Source organism: Brassica napus, chromosome C6 (genome assembly GCF_020379485.1).
Source record: "Brassica napus cultivar Da-Ae chromosome C6, Da-Ae, whole genome shotgun sequence".
In the NCBI taxonomy this organism is placed as follows: domain Eukaryota; kingdom Viridiplantae; phylum Streptophyta; class Magnoliopsida; order Brassicales; family Brassicaceae; genus Brassica; species Brassica napus.
In genome coordinates this window covers 5,389,521-5,404,557 of record NC_063449.1, presented here as the reverse complement: position 1 = coordinate 5,404,557, position 15,037 = coordinate 5,389,521, and the positions used below count along the sequence as shown (strand labels likewise).

The window sequence follows — 15,037 nt, the reverse complement described above, 5'->3', positions numbered from 1 at the left end:
GATATGCAAAGACAAGTTTTTTTTTTTTTTTTTTTTTTTTTTTTTGGTGCACCAATGTTTTCATTAAGAGATTCAAACCGTTACAAGAATAAAAACAGCATCGTACAAACCACGATATGCGAACTGATCAAATAAAACCCCGACATTTAGTTCAAGGGAATACAAGGATAGATACACAAACTTAAAAAAGTTTGATAAAACATTATGAAAGATATAGAAGTTGCCACCTACGATCAAATCTAAGGAAGATTCAAACCGTACTTCTAAATCTTCAAGTAACACACGATTAGTCACAATAGCATATGACGTCGCAACACCATCCAAAACCTCGACTCTCATCGGAGAGAGGGTCGTTGTATCTACCGGCCCCAAGTGGACCATCACATAAGATAACAAACGGTTAGGAAATTGGTAACTTTTCCCGGTTAACACCGGAAGAGGATCACCTCTTGTAAAGAGGGATTTTGATGGAACAATTCTCTCCTTGGAGAAGGAGGATGTGGATAACGATCTCTCTCGGCCCTGACGAGAGGAAGTTTGAATGAACTTAACCAAAATGGTTAAAGTTACTGGGCTGTTTGAGACAAGCTTTAGTCTTTCTGAATTTTGAACCAAAGGGGTGCTTGAGCTTGTGAATGTAGTAGTCATGGATGGTTGCTTGATGAGCGATATGACCTCCGTCCAAAGACCAGAAAAATCAACAGGAAACTTCGCTTGTACTTCCCTGCTGCATAACAAATAACACTCGTTGATGCTTTTGGACAGACCAAGCAAATTTAGCTTCCCCATGAAGCTTTGTTCTGATCCAGACTGAGGATATTGAATGTGAGGCTGGAGCATATCAATCTCAGGTGGGTAGTAACCTGGAACAAGGTCAGGGGGGTCTGGTGGATCCGGTGGTGGAAGCGGCTCCGATGGTGACATGGCCCAGATGAGAAGAGCTTTGGCTTTTAACACCGACGGGATTGAAAACATGAGAAGTGAAGGATACCATTTAGTCGATGGTCTGAGATTGGAAGTCAAAGTCAACTGCATAGTTTTGGTTACAGATCTTCCCGGAGAGGGAGAAAGGTCCCTGAAGCAGAGAGAACAACTAGAGGGAAATACACCAGTGGGACAACAGAGTTTAGAAACGCAGGAGACGAACCGCGACGGGACACCATTTTTGGAGTATAAGATTTCAGATCCGACGGTTGATAGATAGTTGAGCTTGAGCTCCGGCGGGCCTGCCTGCGTTTGTGGAGAAAGATTGCTCGGTTGCAACAGTTGAGTCTTCTCGAGCAAGAGAGAGCAAATAACTGTCGGAGGAACCAGATCGAAAGATGAGTACGGGAGCAGGTAAATAGACTCGCTTGAGAAACCCATGGGAGCATGACCGTTACAGCGGAAAAGATCTTGTCGGCGCAACAGGCCACCAGTAGAAGGCGAGACATGATTCTTCGAGAGAGCTTGGCGTGACCCGAGAGATAAGAACGATGCACTGATTGGAACGGAGCCCAGGTCGGAGTCAGACCACCGAAGGCTACCGTTCATATTGAACGTTTTCCGACGGCGCCTCGAAACCTGGGCCTATGCTAAGACAAGTTACTAGACAATTAATCGAGGTGTATATATGATAACTCAAGAGGGAATTTGAAACGTGTGGAAGAGTAGGTAACAAGATATTAACATATTAGGCATGCATTGAAGTAAAAATGCATGTTAGAATCTTCATTCATCCTATACTATTGTCCTTTACTCCTAGGGTCGGTCCTGGGCAATGCTAAGTGAAACATTCGCACAGGCCCCCAAAGTTTTTGAAAAAAATTACATGCAAATAGGTTATCCAAAAAAAAATTTAGGCCTCCAAATTTGTAAAAATTTTTTTTTTACAGACACAGCCATATGCCTCTAAAATCTCAGGACCAGCCCTACTTACTTCTCTCCATTTATCTCCCTTCTTTTTCAACGTCCAGCTAGGGACGATCCTCTCTTTCCATAGCCACTACCTTCATCCACTACAAGAAAACTAGTATATAGCCACGATACAGCCACAAACATTTTGTGGCGGCAAAAATATAGCCACAAAATATCCGTAAAACAGCTACAATATAAACTTGTGGCTATTATGTAGCTTTTTGTGGCTATTTAGCTACAAAATATTATTTGTAGCCGTCAGAAGACACAAAACCACAATTTAGCTACAATATAAATTGTGGAAATAAATGATCACAAAATTCCACAAATATAATTTGTAGCCAATATAGCCACAACAGGTCCGTAGCTATCTGGAGCAATAATATTTTAAAATATTAAAATTAATTACAAACTTAGTTGTGGTTAGTTGTGGTCAGTTAAAATACATGGCTGCGAAAAAATTTGTGGCTATCTTTAGCAAAGAGTGTTAACATGTAAATACACTTATCACTCCTAAAATATTTATAATATATATGCAAACCAATTTTTTATAACATTTACAATGTTCTTTGAAATCATAAAAATCTTTTATTAAGATATAGTTATATCACTACAAGAAAATAGCGGCATACTGAGGGAAAAAATCGTCGGTATGTCGTCGGAATAACGCTATTCCGACGACATACCGACGAAAAAAGTCCTCGGAAATAACTCCTCGGAAATTCATCTTTCCTCGGAAATCCCTCCGAAATTTCCGACGGAATTCCGAGGAAACCCTATTTCCTCGGAATTTCCGAGGACCACAAGTTCGTCGAAAATTCCTCGGAATATTCCGAGGACCACAAGTTCGTCGAAAATTCCTCGGAATATTCCGAGGAAGATGTCGTCGGAATATTCTGAGGGATAAACTTCCTCGGAATATTTCCAAAATTAAAAAAAAAATTATAAATTTATTTTTTTAAATTGAAATTCGAAAATATAAAATTAAAATTGAAATAGAAAACATATTTAAAATATAAAAAATAATAAAATAGTTTTTATAAATAAAAAAAATGTTTTATAAATACAAAATTAGTTTTAATAAATATGAAATCATCTTTTTATAAATACAAAATAGTTTTTATAAATACAAAAAATAATAAAATAGTGTTTATAAATCAAAAAATGTTTTATAAATACAAAATTAGTTTTAGAAATATAAATATTTTTATAGATATGAAATCATCTTTTTATAAATACAAAATAGTTTTTATAAATACAAAAAATAATAAAATAGTGTTTATAAATAAAAAAAAATATTTTATAAATACAAAATTAATTTCAAAATATGAAATCATCTTTTATAAATCCAAAAAACGAATTTATATACAAAGAACGGTTTGTATATTTAAAAATAGTTTTTATAAATACAAAAATAAAAAATAGTGTTTATAAATCAAAAAAATGTTTTATAAATACAAAATTAGTTTTAATAAATATAAATATTTTTATAAATATGAAATCATCTTTTATAAATCCAAAAATTGAATTTATATACAAAAATCGTTTTGTAAAATCGAATTTATATAGAAAAAATGTTTTATAAATACAAAAATAATGAACAATTTATAAAAAAAGTTCTAAATCAATTCAACACAACCAAATTACAATTCTAAACCTATTACACAACAAATCACAATCCTACCCAATCACTCTAACAAAAATCTATCAAAAACCTTCTAAAATCATCAAATCTACTTAAAAATCTAACAAATAGGACCTAAGAGAGTGAGATAGAGTCCTTACATGATTTGTAAGAGAATGGAAAGGATTCGCCGGAGAGATCGTCGCGAGAGAAGGTGGAGAACGCCAGAAGAAGAGAGAGATCGCCAGAGAGGAAGAAGAGAGAAATGGGGAAGAAGATGCGTTTCGAGTTTATAAAACCTTGGGTCCGACGGATATTTTCCGTCGGAATTCCCTCAGTATTTTCAATTTCAATTTTCGCGAAATATTTGGCGGCTTGTTTGCCCGGTTAAATGAAAATATTCCGAGGAAATTCCGACGGCCACTTAAATATCCGTCGGAATTTCCTCGGAATATTTTCATTAATTCGAGGAAAAAGAATATCCTGTGCATGTATTTCTATTAATTTATATTGTTCCTCGGAATTTCCTCGGAATATTCCGAGGAAATACCGAGGAACTAGTGTTTGGGGTTTCAAAACATCAATTTTTTTTTCCTTATTTCATTTCTTATACAATTGTAATGCATACCATTGGGGATTCTTTGTATAGATGAGCATAAACCATGAAATAACAAATTTCAAAACGAATTGTAAGTATTCCCTTTACCGTTCATTAAAGTGTATAAGTGTTTTTCTTATGTTGTGGGGATTTCGTTCATACAATCGGAAAAGTGTTTATTATAGGGTAAGGAACAAATTTTTGACTTCATAATGAACGTAAGACACTTAATAAGGGTTATATAGGTGTTATTCAAACCGCAAAACGTTGTTTTCGGTTTAAAAACCCTATTTCCTCGGAATTTCCTCGGAATATTCCGAGGGAATTCCGAGGAAACCCTTTTCTTCCTCGGAATTTCGTCGAAATATTCCGAGGAACTAGTGTTTGGGGTTTCAAAACGTCATTTTTTTTTTAAAACGGATCGATCGATGGATATATGTCCAAAAACGCATCGATCGATCACTAAGATGGACCAAAGCGTAACAATGTGATCGATCGATGAGATTATTCCATCGATCGATCGAGGATATCAAGTGTTCCTTGGAATTTCCTCGGAATATTCCGAGGAACTAGTGTTTGGGGTTTCAAAATCTCGAATGTTTTTTTATAAACGGATCGATCGATGGATTTATGTCCAAAAACGCATCGATCGATCACTAAGATGGACCAAAGCGTAACAATGTGACCAATCGATGAGATTATCCCATCGATCGATCGAGGATATCAAGTGTTCCTCGGAATTTCCTCGGAATATTCCGAGGAAATTCCGAGGAACTAGTGTTTGGGGTTTCAAAATCTCGAATGTTTTTTTATAAACGGATCGATCGATGGATTTATGTCTAAAAACGCATCGATCGATCACTAAGATAGACCAAAGCGTAACAATGTGATCGATCGATGGGTATATGTCCAAAAACGCATCGATCGATCACTAGTTCGTCGGAATTTCCTCGGAATTTTGTAAAATCCCTATAATATTTCCTCGGAATTCATCGGTTTTTTCCGATGAACACATTTTTCCTCGGAATTTCCTCGGAATATTCCGACGGATTGATATTTCCTCGGAATTCCGTCGGTATATTTTGGGTTTCCTCGGAATTTCCTTAGAATTTCCTCGGGAAATTCCGAGGATTTCATTTTCCGTCGGAATGTCCGTCAGAATACCGCTGTTTTCTTGTAGTGTATAATCGAATCAAGTTCCATAATATCGAGACACTATATATGCATTATGTATTACTATGCTATTATAGATCAGCCGTTTGATGTACAAAAAAAAGTATTACTATGCTATTTAGTTACATTAACTATCTACGATTGTGGTTTGTTACATTATATATTCATTATGTTATTTAGTTTTAGACAAACTATTTGGTCTCAATTTTTCAGGCTATAGACGGATCAAAATTTTAAATCACCTACTTTTGATCGGAACTTAAAAAAAAAACAAGAGACATGAAAAACAATTTATGTATTGCCAACATTATAACTATTGTAGTAGATGTTCTTGGTACAAAAAAAAAAGTAGAAGTTCAAAGAGTAACTGTATGCTACAGTGTATAGGTTCAACATTATAACCGCGCAAACGACATCAAATATATTTGGGGACAGCAAAATTAATGCTTCAACACAACACTACGAGGATAAACCCATTATTTTTCAACTAATGTTCCTAGGTTATATTTAACCATGATTTTTTAAGAGTTTGTTTAAATGTTTTAACATAGGTTATTATTACACAAAACAATAAATGAAAAATGAAAAATGAAAAATGAAAACTAAATCCAAACACTATATATACAAACCATAAATATAAAATTTAAATTCCAAACCCTATATCTAAACTCTAAACCCTACCCAAACCCCAAATCTTAAAACTAAATCCAAACACTATATTTCAAACCCTAAACTCTAAACCTAATCTCTATATTCCAAATCATAAAATTTAAATATCATATATACTCAACTTAAATTCATAAATCTAAACTTCAAATCCAACCCTATTCCCAAACCCCAAATCTTAAAATTCGGGTCAAACTTAATCTAAACCTCAAATACCAAGTATTGCTTCTTCCTTTACATTGTAGATAACATTATATGCTACGATTGATATCTAATATAATATGCTACGATTGGTAGTTTTATCTTTGAATGCTAAACTTTATCAAAATTGCTATTTAATTATTAATAGTATTATTGTAGGAAGCTAAGCACAAAATTCTTAAGTGGCGGGATAATTTCCCGGGTAACTCCCATGGATAGCAACAGATAGATTCGCAACAATCTAAAAATTAGAAAGTGATCACAAATTTTTTTACTTCCCGGGTTGTTTTCCCGGCTAAACCAAATTACAGCCACTTGATTTATTACTTAAAAAAAAGAAGCTAAACCTACTTGTTTCCTCCGCCTAACTATTATTATTACAGATCTACTTCTTATCTTCTCACAGTCGATCTCTTTTCCTTTGACTTTAATCTCCAGTATCCTTTCTCTCTTCCTTACGCTCCTCTGTTTATTAAGGTCAGAGATCTCTTATTTGTTTTCCTTTTAGTTTTGTAAATTGAAATCTGATGGGTCTATTTTCTGGGTTGTTAATTTGCATGTACTGTATCCTTTTAGGGGGTTGGTTTCGATTTTGATTAAAATATGGTTCTAATTTTGATTAAATATGATATGTAGCTTCATTGGGTTGGGTGGATATGGGTTCCAGGGTTTGTCGTGTTTTGTCAAGTGATTTGGTCGAAATGGATAAATTTTCAGAAGTTTGGGTCGATTTTTTCTTAATTGTGACTTTTCAAGCTTATTTGTAATGTTTTGTTTTGTTCTCTGTATATAATTATCTCACATGTTCTTTTGCAGATGAATATCCTACGTGGTTCTTCTTCAGGGACAGTTAGGAGGAGCCGTCAAACTTGTCTTCCTCCTGGAGCGACCAGACCAGCTTTGTCTGCTTCTTGACATCCACTTCCAAGCTTAGCTGCTGTGATGAGTGCACCTGAGAGACGTAACGTGCCTCTTCTCCATCTACAAAGGCCCAATGGAACTTTATGGTGAGTTCAGTGTTTCAGTTATTTGTTTGTTGTTTGAGTGTTTGAGTTATATTTTTAAGTTCTGTCTTTGAGTTATTAGTTCAGACATGAACTAAAGGATAAAGGTGATTTGTTGATTCGATTACGTCTGCTAGAAACAATTGTTTTTTTTTTTTAGGTGTTTTGAGTGTTTGATTTATTTGTTAAGTTTTGTGCTTGAGTTATGAATTTAGACAGTAATCTTGTACTAGGTCTAAGTATAAGGGCTATTGTAATGCTTTGAGTTTACATTGGTCTTTGCCTATCTAACAAAAAAAATTTGGTGTTTTTTCATAGGTTTGGGATAGACGACTGCATCCCAAAAGATTTAGTGTCAACATACCAGTCAATTTGCTTTTCTTGTAGGTGGCGACCACTGGCAAAAGGAGAGTTTATGGGCTTGGTTCAATTCAAGATATTGATGATGAACCAAGTGAGACTGCACCAGCTTCTTTATTTACTCATGTGGCAGTTGATGGATGCTTGACCATCGTGGAGGGTGTTGTAACTTGCTTGAAGGATGATGTTTCTGGCTTGAAGGAGGATGTAATTGGTATTAAGCGAGGCATCGAGGTGCTGATGAAGATGAATGGAGTGGATCCTGTTACCTTTGAACCTATTCAGCGTGATAGTGATGCCTCTGTTCCAACTCCCCAATCAAGCCAATAACTTGACCAAAAATCTCGTACACTAACTCTTGCATCTGATCTTGGTGTCTTTTGTGTTTATACTAAGTTACACTAACATCATTAGATGTATTTTGTAAGAACATCAGTAGATGTCTTTTGTAACTATTGAAGAACATCATTAGATGTCTTTTGTAAAAAAACTTATAATTTTAATGGTATTTGAATGTTTAAATTAATTATTATGCTTTTAATGTCATAATTTTGTTTAATAATTTAAATTTGATTTCACATTATTAATAAAATACAGGTTTAAAATAAACTAAAATAAATAATAAAGCCACAGAAAGCACATGTTCCTGTAAATCACACATACAAACAACTGTGGTTATTTGTGTCTAAATTTCCACAAGACGTTTTGTTGATATTTGTAGAAAAGGCCACGATTTTAAAGTGCCACGAGTTGTGGCTAATAAAACCACAAAATTATTGTGGCTATTTGCGTATCATATCCACAATTAGTTTTGTAGTGTTATAAATCTGGATGTCCATAACCGGTCCAATGCTAGAGAGAGAGAGTCGACCGTGAGGAGAGAGAGAGAGAGAATCAGCATCTTGCCTTTTCCTTATTAGATTATGATTTGTACTCTTTCCATATTTGTATTTCCTTTCTTTAGTCTTTCCATTATTCCATGACATTGTTATTCTCTAGTTTCACAACACGTTATCAGCACGATATAATCTAAATCCCTAAGCTAAAACAAACCGTCTAAAACCCTAACCCTAATCGGCGAACATCCTTACCGGCGAACCATCCTAATCCCGATCGCGAAACCTTACATCCCGATCCTTGTTTGCAATCTATTCCCAATCAGCTTCAGCTTAAGACGTTTCTGATCCTAGCTCAGACGATCTCGGCTTGTTCAACCTCAGCTCGCAAACAAGACGATCTCAAACAGCTCGCGACCCGATCAGCACGTTGGACAGCTCGCGTTCCCGATCTCAGCAATCAGACAGCTCGTGACAACATCAGCTCGCGTTCCGATCAGTTCCAGCTCGCGGTTCATCTCTTTGGTGGTCCATTCAACCCTACTTGAGGTTAAGTTAATTCAAAACCTTAAAGAGAACCCATAATCGAATTTGATTGTTTGATAAGAATCGAAACCATAAAAACTACAAACCCTAATAGTATGATCTAATGTTGAAATCAAAACCATAGGGTGATAGATCAAAACCCCAATGAGTAAATCGAAGCTCATAATCATAAGTTTGATACCCCAAACCCTAATCGAGATTGATTGTTTGATCAATTAAAATCGAAACCTTAATGGTTTTGAATCTCAAAACCCCAATGATCTAAGATCAAAATCGAAACCCTAATATCCATGATCCTAGCCGCATACATGCTTATTGCATGAATGCATGAAATCAATTTTATTTAAAACCCTAATACTAAAACACATTCGATTTTATAAACCCTAATTCAAAATCAAATTGATTGATTGAATGAATTAAAATCGAAATCCTAATCTAATGCTTTGAATCGAAATTGATTGTTTGAATGATTGTATGTTTGGATATAGTATGCTAGCCTTGGCCGATCTCTATGATCTGAAGGAACTCTTTGTTTCCTCCGCCCTTAGTCTCAATATGAAAGCCATTCATTCGAATGTCTTTAAAGCTCAATAGGCTTCTCTTAGAGCTGTGTGAATACAATGCATCAGATATCTCTAGATGCGTACCCTTAGGCAACATGATGTTAGCCTGGCCATAGCCCTCTATGAGACCGGCTATACCCGGAATGATACTTTAGAGACTTCATATAAAAACTTTCATTCATTAATAAAATAAGCTCAAAGCAATCAAAACATAGAAAACATAAAGCAAAGAACACGAAAACATAGATGTCGAATTCAACTTCATTCTTTTAAACAATCTGAAGTTTCATAATCCATAAGATCGACTCGTTCATTATTGAAATCATCTTCACCATCTTGATAAGTCATATGAGCTTCATGATTCTTCCCTTTCAAACTCTCTTGGTAGAGGTCAACGAGATGTTTGGGAGTCCTACATGTCTTTGCCCAATGATTATCCATACCACATCTATGGCACACGGATTTGGTCGAATTTTGTGGCTTGAAAGATGTATCACGGCCTCGGCCATGTCCACGGCCTCCATAGGAGCCACAGCCATATGAGTTGTCTTGGCCTCGACCAAACGAGTTTCGGTCTCGACCACCACGTCCATGCCATTTTCCACGACCACAGTTGTGTTGGCTATCACTCTGGACATGGTTGGACTCTTTCTTAGCTTCTACGGTCGCATGTGCCTAAGGTAATGGGTTTGTTCCAGGAAGTCTCAATTCACTGTTTCTCATCAACAATTCATTGTTCTGCTCAGCGAGCAAGAGACAAGAGATCAGATTAGCATAAGTTGTGAATCCATTCTCACGGTACTGTTGTTATAACACATTGCACATGTAAACTAACAACTGTGGTTATTTGTGTCTAAATACTTATATGGGTCACTAAAATAAATAATAAAACCACAGAAAGCACATGTAAATCACACATACAAACAACTATGGTTGTTTGTGTCTAAATTTCCACAAGACGTTTTGTTGATATTTGTAGAAAAGGCCACGATTTTAAAGTGCCACGAGTTGTGGCTAATAAAACCACAAAATTATTGTGGCTATTTGCGTATCATATCCGCAATTAGTTTTGTAGCTATTTGTAGAATATTTTCTACGGTTTAAAATGTGACTTTTTTGTAGCAAAAATTGCGACGAACCGGAGTTAGCGCTATTTATAGCTATTGGCCACAAAATTGTTTGTGGTTAAGTCGTAGAAGTACAGCACACAAATAGCAACGTTTATCCGATTGTCATCAAATTTTTTTTGTGGCGATTTGTAGCTAAGTGTTAAATAGCCACGAAAATTAGTCGTAGCCACAACATTTTTCGTAGCTAAAAACAGAATTTCTTATAGTGATCTTCTTCTCCTCCACCGTAAGTCACCGAACCTCCATCACTTCTGTTCCTATAGCTTCTCCCTCTACATCTCCTTGGTAAGACTTGTCAGAAACACCGTGATTGAGAATTTCCGGCGAGATCAAACTAGTAAGCCAAATCAAACTAAACTTCGTTTGTTTAAGTTCTCGTCTTGTTTCTGACATTATTGTTTCCTTTCGAGGTCTCATTTTTCTTTTATATGCCTCTTGAGGTCTATATTTTTTTGCATAATCCCCATTGAACCTCCAAAGTTGATCACGTTCACATTTTAGGCAAAGAGACGAGTTTAATTAGGATTCTCCAACTTATAACTAGTTTCAAAACAAGATAAATATATATGTTACATCCAAGGGTTTGGTTTGACAGGTAGTCCTTACTATTTGGTCCTCACAATATGTTTTGGCAAAGAAACTGTAACATTTCCATGTAAAATATTTAAAATTTTGATCTGGTTACTATGTTACAAAAGTGTAGTTATCATTTTGGTTGTTTGTCTACAAATTGTTTTTCTAATTAAGCATATATTTAAACTGGAGTAATAAAATGATAAATGACATATCTGAAAAGTGATTCATGATATTTTCTAAGTAAGGTTAAAGCATGTGTAAAAATTACATAGTGATTGTAGGGTTAATAAATAAATGTTTTTCTAGTTTTCAAAATTAATACACCAACAGTGAGTCACATGGAATGAGTCCAAGGATTAAGGGCACAGACATGAGAGCCCATTAGACATGAGGATTGGAGGGTTATAAGTGGTATCAAAATCAGGTCTAGATGAATGTAGAGTCATGAGATTTCACCAAAACATGGATGAGATAGTCTTAGTGTGCAATGAGGAAGATATGCTTTGTGAGTGTGATACATTGTAACATCTCGATTTTTGGTATAGATTTGTTTACCTAGCTATAGTATCAAAGTGCATTTATTTTAATCAGAAAGAACTATATGGTTAAGCATGCTGAACTGGGGTAATAGAATGATGTACAATATATTAAGTAGTTCATGATATTACGTGAGTGAGACTAAACATACAAAAAAATCATAAAATAATTATAAGACTAGTAAACAAATATTTTAAATATTCTGAAATAATGCACCAACCATCGTATGAAATGGAACCAATAGACAGAATGAGCGGATGTCACAGCCTATTAGCAAGTTAAACTATGGCATTCTTTTCCATAGGAGAGATTCGAAATACACTCACATAAGTTTATGTCTCTTTTTTTTTTAAAAAAGGGTTAATGTCTTAGTAATGGGTTGTTGTGTTCAAAGTGTATATTATAAATTGTAGCCGGGAATATAAACGTTGTATGTCCATTCACGAAGACGAAGCCTGGTTGACATTTATTTTTGGTCGTTAAATTTTAAAAAAAAAGAGCACGCAGAAAGAAAGAAAAAATACACAAATTGATACATTATTAGAGAATAATAATGTTTAAGAAAAAACAACAAGTTGACAAAAAAAGAAAAAACAACAACATCCAAGTCAACCCATCATCCGTTGACCCATGGGAGGAGCCATCATCTCCTGTTGTTGACCCATTCTCTGCCTTTGCACATTACCATTCCATCCTAATTACGCCAAGATATTAACTAAATGAGCGAAATGTTAACAAGCAAACAAAAAGCAATTACTACTATTAATAAGAATTTTTTTTTTCTTTCTTTTTGATATACCATATCCAGTCAGATTCAGAGAAAACTCATTTAGTGATACATAGTAGACTAGCTATCACGTTGCCTACTCCAAATACAAAATATTTTTAAGTTAGACTATTTCAGAAAGAAGAGCTATACCAATGGCGGGATCAAGACCACGGTTCTTGAGCTCACGATATTCTTGGCAAAGTGCACAATATTCACAGAAGCAATGAGTGATCCAATCTGGAGCTGGAGCATCCGGTAGCCCGTATTTGCTTCGGAGTTTGGTCCGGAATGTGCATGAGTAAACACATGGTATCCCTAATAGACAGCATATCACTCCATACAAGATTCCACTCGTACCACAACCTGTGCATATATATTATATAAGAATATAAGATTGATAATGACATAAAATCACATAATCGTGAAAATGAAAATATGCAAAACAAAATGACACGATTGTTATTAAGTCTCCAAATGTTCCGGAATGATAAATCCCATTTTTGTGCGACATTACAATGAATTAAACATAAATGGCGATTTATAAATTATTTGTGATTATTAAAATGCTGACTCCCTAATTTCACAATCTCGTTTATCTATATTAATCCATGCTACATTGATGATACACATGTTCCGGTTCGTTGACATATGTATAACTTACTGCTTGCGCCTTCATCGATAACCTCCGCAATCTGTCCGAATGTGATGAACGGGAAGAAACATGTTATGAGAGCTGATTCGAAATCACATCAAAGGCAACAAAAATCATATATTTAAGTTTTAACAGTGGAACAATAATATATAAGAACCTTTATAAGAAAAACTAATGGACTGAAATCAAATACTCAATGTCTAGGTTTAAATAATTTTTTGAAACTTCTAACCATTTTCTCCATCGTTCATGCAATCAAAAAGTTCTGAAGTCCATTTTGATGGTTGGTTGCTGGCCGCTCCGGTCATTGGTAGTTGACTTGGTATTCCAATTGGTCCGGGTGCGGGTTGTGCATGAGACACTGCAGGATTTTGGGGTGGTCGACCCATTTGTAACCGAAGATAAGTGATTAGGGTTTGTGAATGAAGGTTAGTTTTTCTTCTTCATTGTGATAAAACACTTGAATGGAGGTTTGATTTATAGCGATAGATTCCATACAACTTGAATTAGTTTGAAAATTTCTTTACATCTTCCACTTTTGTTTTGACATTTTGCACTTTTTCTATCATACAACATGACAATAATACATATAAAAGTAATTCGTTATAATTAATATTTCAGTTTGTAAATGTTTACTAAAGAGCTTTCAAGTAAATCTGTCGCCTAGTCGTATGCGTCCAATAAAAACCATATCTGATTTCGACCTCCAGGATTATATTAATTAAGATTATTATAACTTGGTTTATTAATGAGTAATCGTTTTTTTTGAAAGAATGTTAAATTAATTCAAACAAAAAAACTGTTTTACACTTTGTGTTACATTGGGATTGATTTTTTCATAAGATCAAAACTAGAATTTAAGAAGCTATCGTGTTCCAAATCAGAAGGCTAGGCCACCCGTATGTGCCTGGTAACGGATGGAAGAGAGTCGGTTACGCACATTTTTGTCCACCATTTGAATTAGGTGTCCCGGTGTCTTCGGTGTTTCTCCATGTGATCTGGTTACGTTCCCTCCATAAGGCATATAAAGTAGCTTGAAACACATATCTCACAAGAAATGTTTCAGTCTTGTCTCTGTTTTGAACAAGGAGGAGTTGCAGAATTTCTTCCCACTGATTAGTGTAGCGCGCAGATAGTAGATTCTGTGTTAAACCTTTCCAAACTTCCTCTGAGAACTTGCAAGCAAAGAAAAGATGATTTCTTGACTCCAAGGGGTCATTACAGAACACCCAGGAGCTAGGATGTTGAGTGTTCCACTTCTGAATTCTGTCACCAGTTGCAAGTCTGTTGAGAGTTGCAAGCCAAGCTATGAAAGAGTATTTAGGCGTGTTGAAAGAGAACCAGATCCCAGAGCTCCAATTCACTTTCTGTTGAGGTACTCTTGATAGTTTCCAAGTTTCCTTGGAGCTGAAAGTCGATGTGTACTTGTCTCCTCTTTTCCATAACTTAACATCATCCCTACCCGTTAGTCCTCTCTCTTTCATGTTCTGTATCTGATTCTCGATGTCATTAAGCACCGCCACTCGGTGTCTTCGTCGTCGATGCGTTTTGACAACTAAATCAACCGTTGCATCCACTCTTATTCCCAGATCAATGCATCTTTTACTGCCAGTGAGATCAAATAATCTTCCATATTGAGTCCAAACGCAAACCATAACGATGTAGTTTCACCATTTTTGATCTCAGCTTTGGAGAAATCCTTCGCAATATTTCGATACTTTAACAGTCTTCCATATCCATGATCCTAGCGTGCAGCTCTCTTTTACCGACCAGAGGGACCCCTTTCTTATCAAGTATCTATTGACCCATTTTACCCATAAAGATGACGGAGAAGAAATGAGCTTCCAGATAAGTTTTAAACTTGAAACTTTGTTTGCCTCAGCAATGGATTTCAAACCCAAGCCAC

At 35.4% G+C, this 15,037-nt stretch overlaps 2 protein-coding genes and 1 long non-coding RNA gene across 3 annotated transcripts; 1 reads left to right on the top strand and 2 right to left on the bottom strand.

The window, feature by feature from the left end:
* Positions 1-6,471: 6,471 nt before the first annotated feature.
* On the top strand, positions 6,472-8,048 carry LOC125589040. The gene is made up of 3 exons (XR_007325232.1): positions 6,472-6,635; positions 6,975-7,165; positions 7,481-8,048. It is a non-coding gene; the product is annotated as an uncharacterized LOC125589040 (long non-coding RNA).
* A 3,577-nt stretch (positions 8,049-11,625) lies between these two features.
* On the bottom strand, positions 11,626-13,823 carry LOC125589251 (protein PLANT CADMIUM RESISTANCE 6-like). The gene is made up of 4 exons (XM_048761780.1): positions 13,364-13,823; positions 13,141-13,212; positions 12,630-12,842; positions 11,626-12,404 (listed from the first exon to the last, which is right to left on the bottom strand). Exons 1-4 carry the CDS (start codon positions 13,518-13,520, stop codon positions 12,319-12,321), a joined length of 528 nt encoding a protein of 175 aa, XP_048617737.1. The 5' UTR covers positions 13,521-13,823; the 3' UTR covers positions 11,626-12,318.
* A 240-nt stretch (positions 13,824-14,063) lies between these two features.
* On the bottom strand, positions 14,064-14,786 carry LOC125588293. The gene has a single exon (XM_048759574.1). It carries the CDS (start codon positions 14,784-14,786, stop codon positions 14,064-14,066), a length of 723 nt encoding a protein of 240 aa, XP_048615531.1.
* Positions 14,787-15,037: the final 251 nt, after the last annotated feature.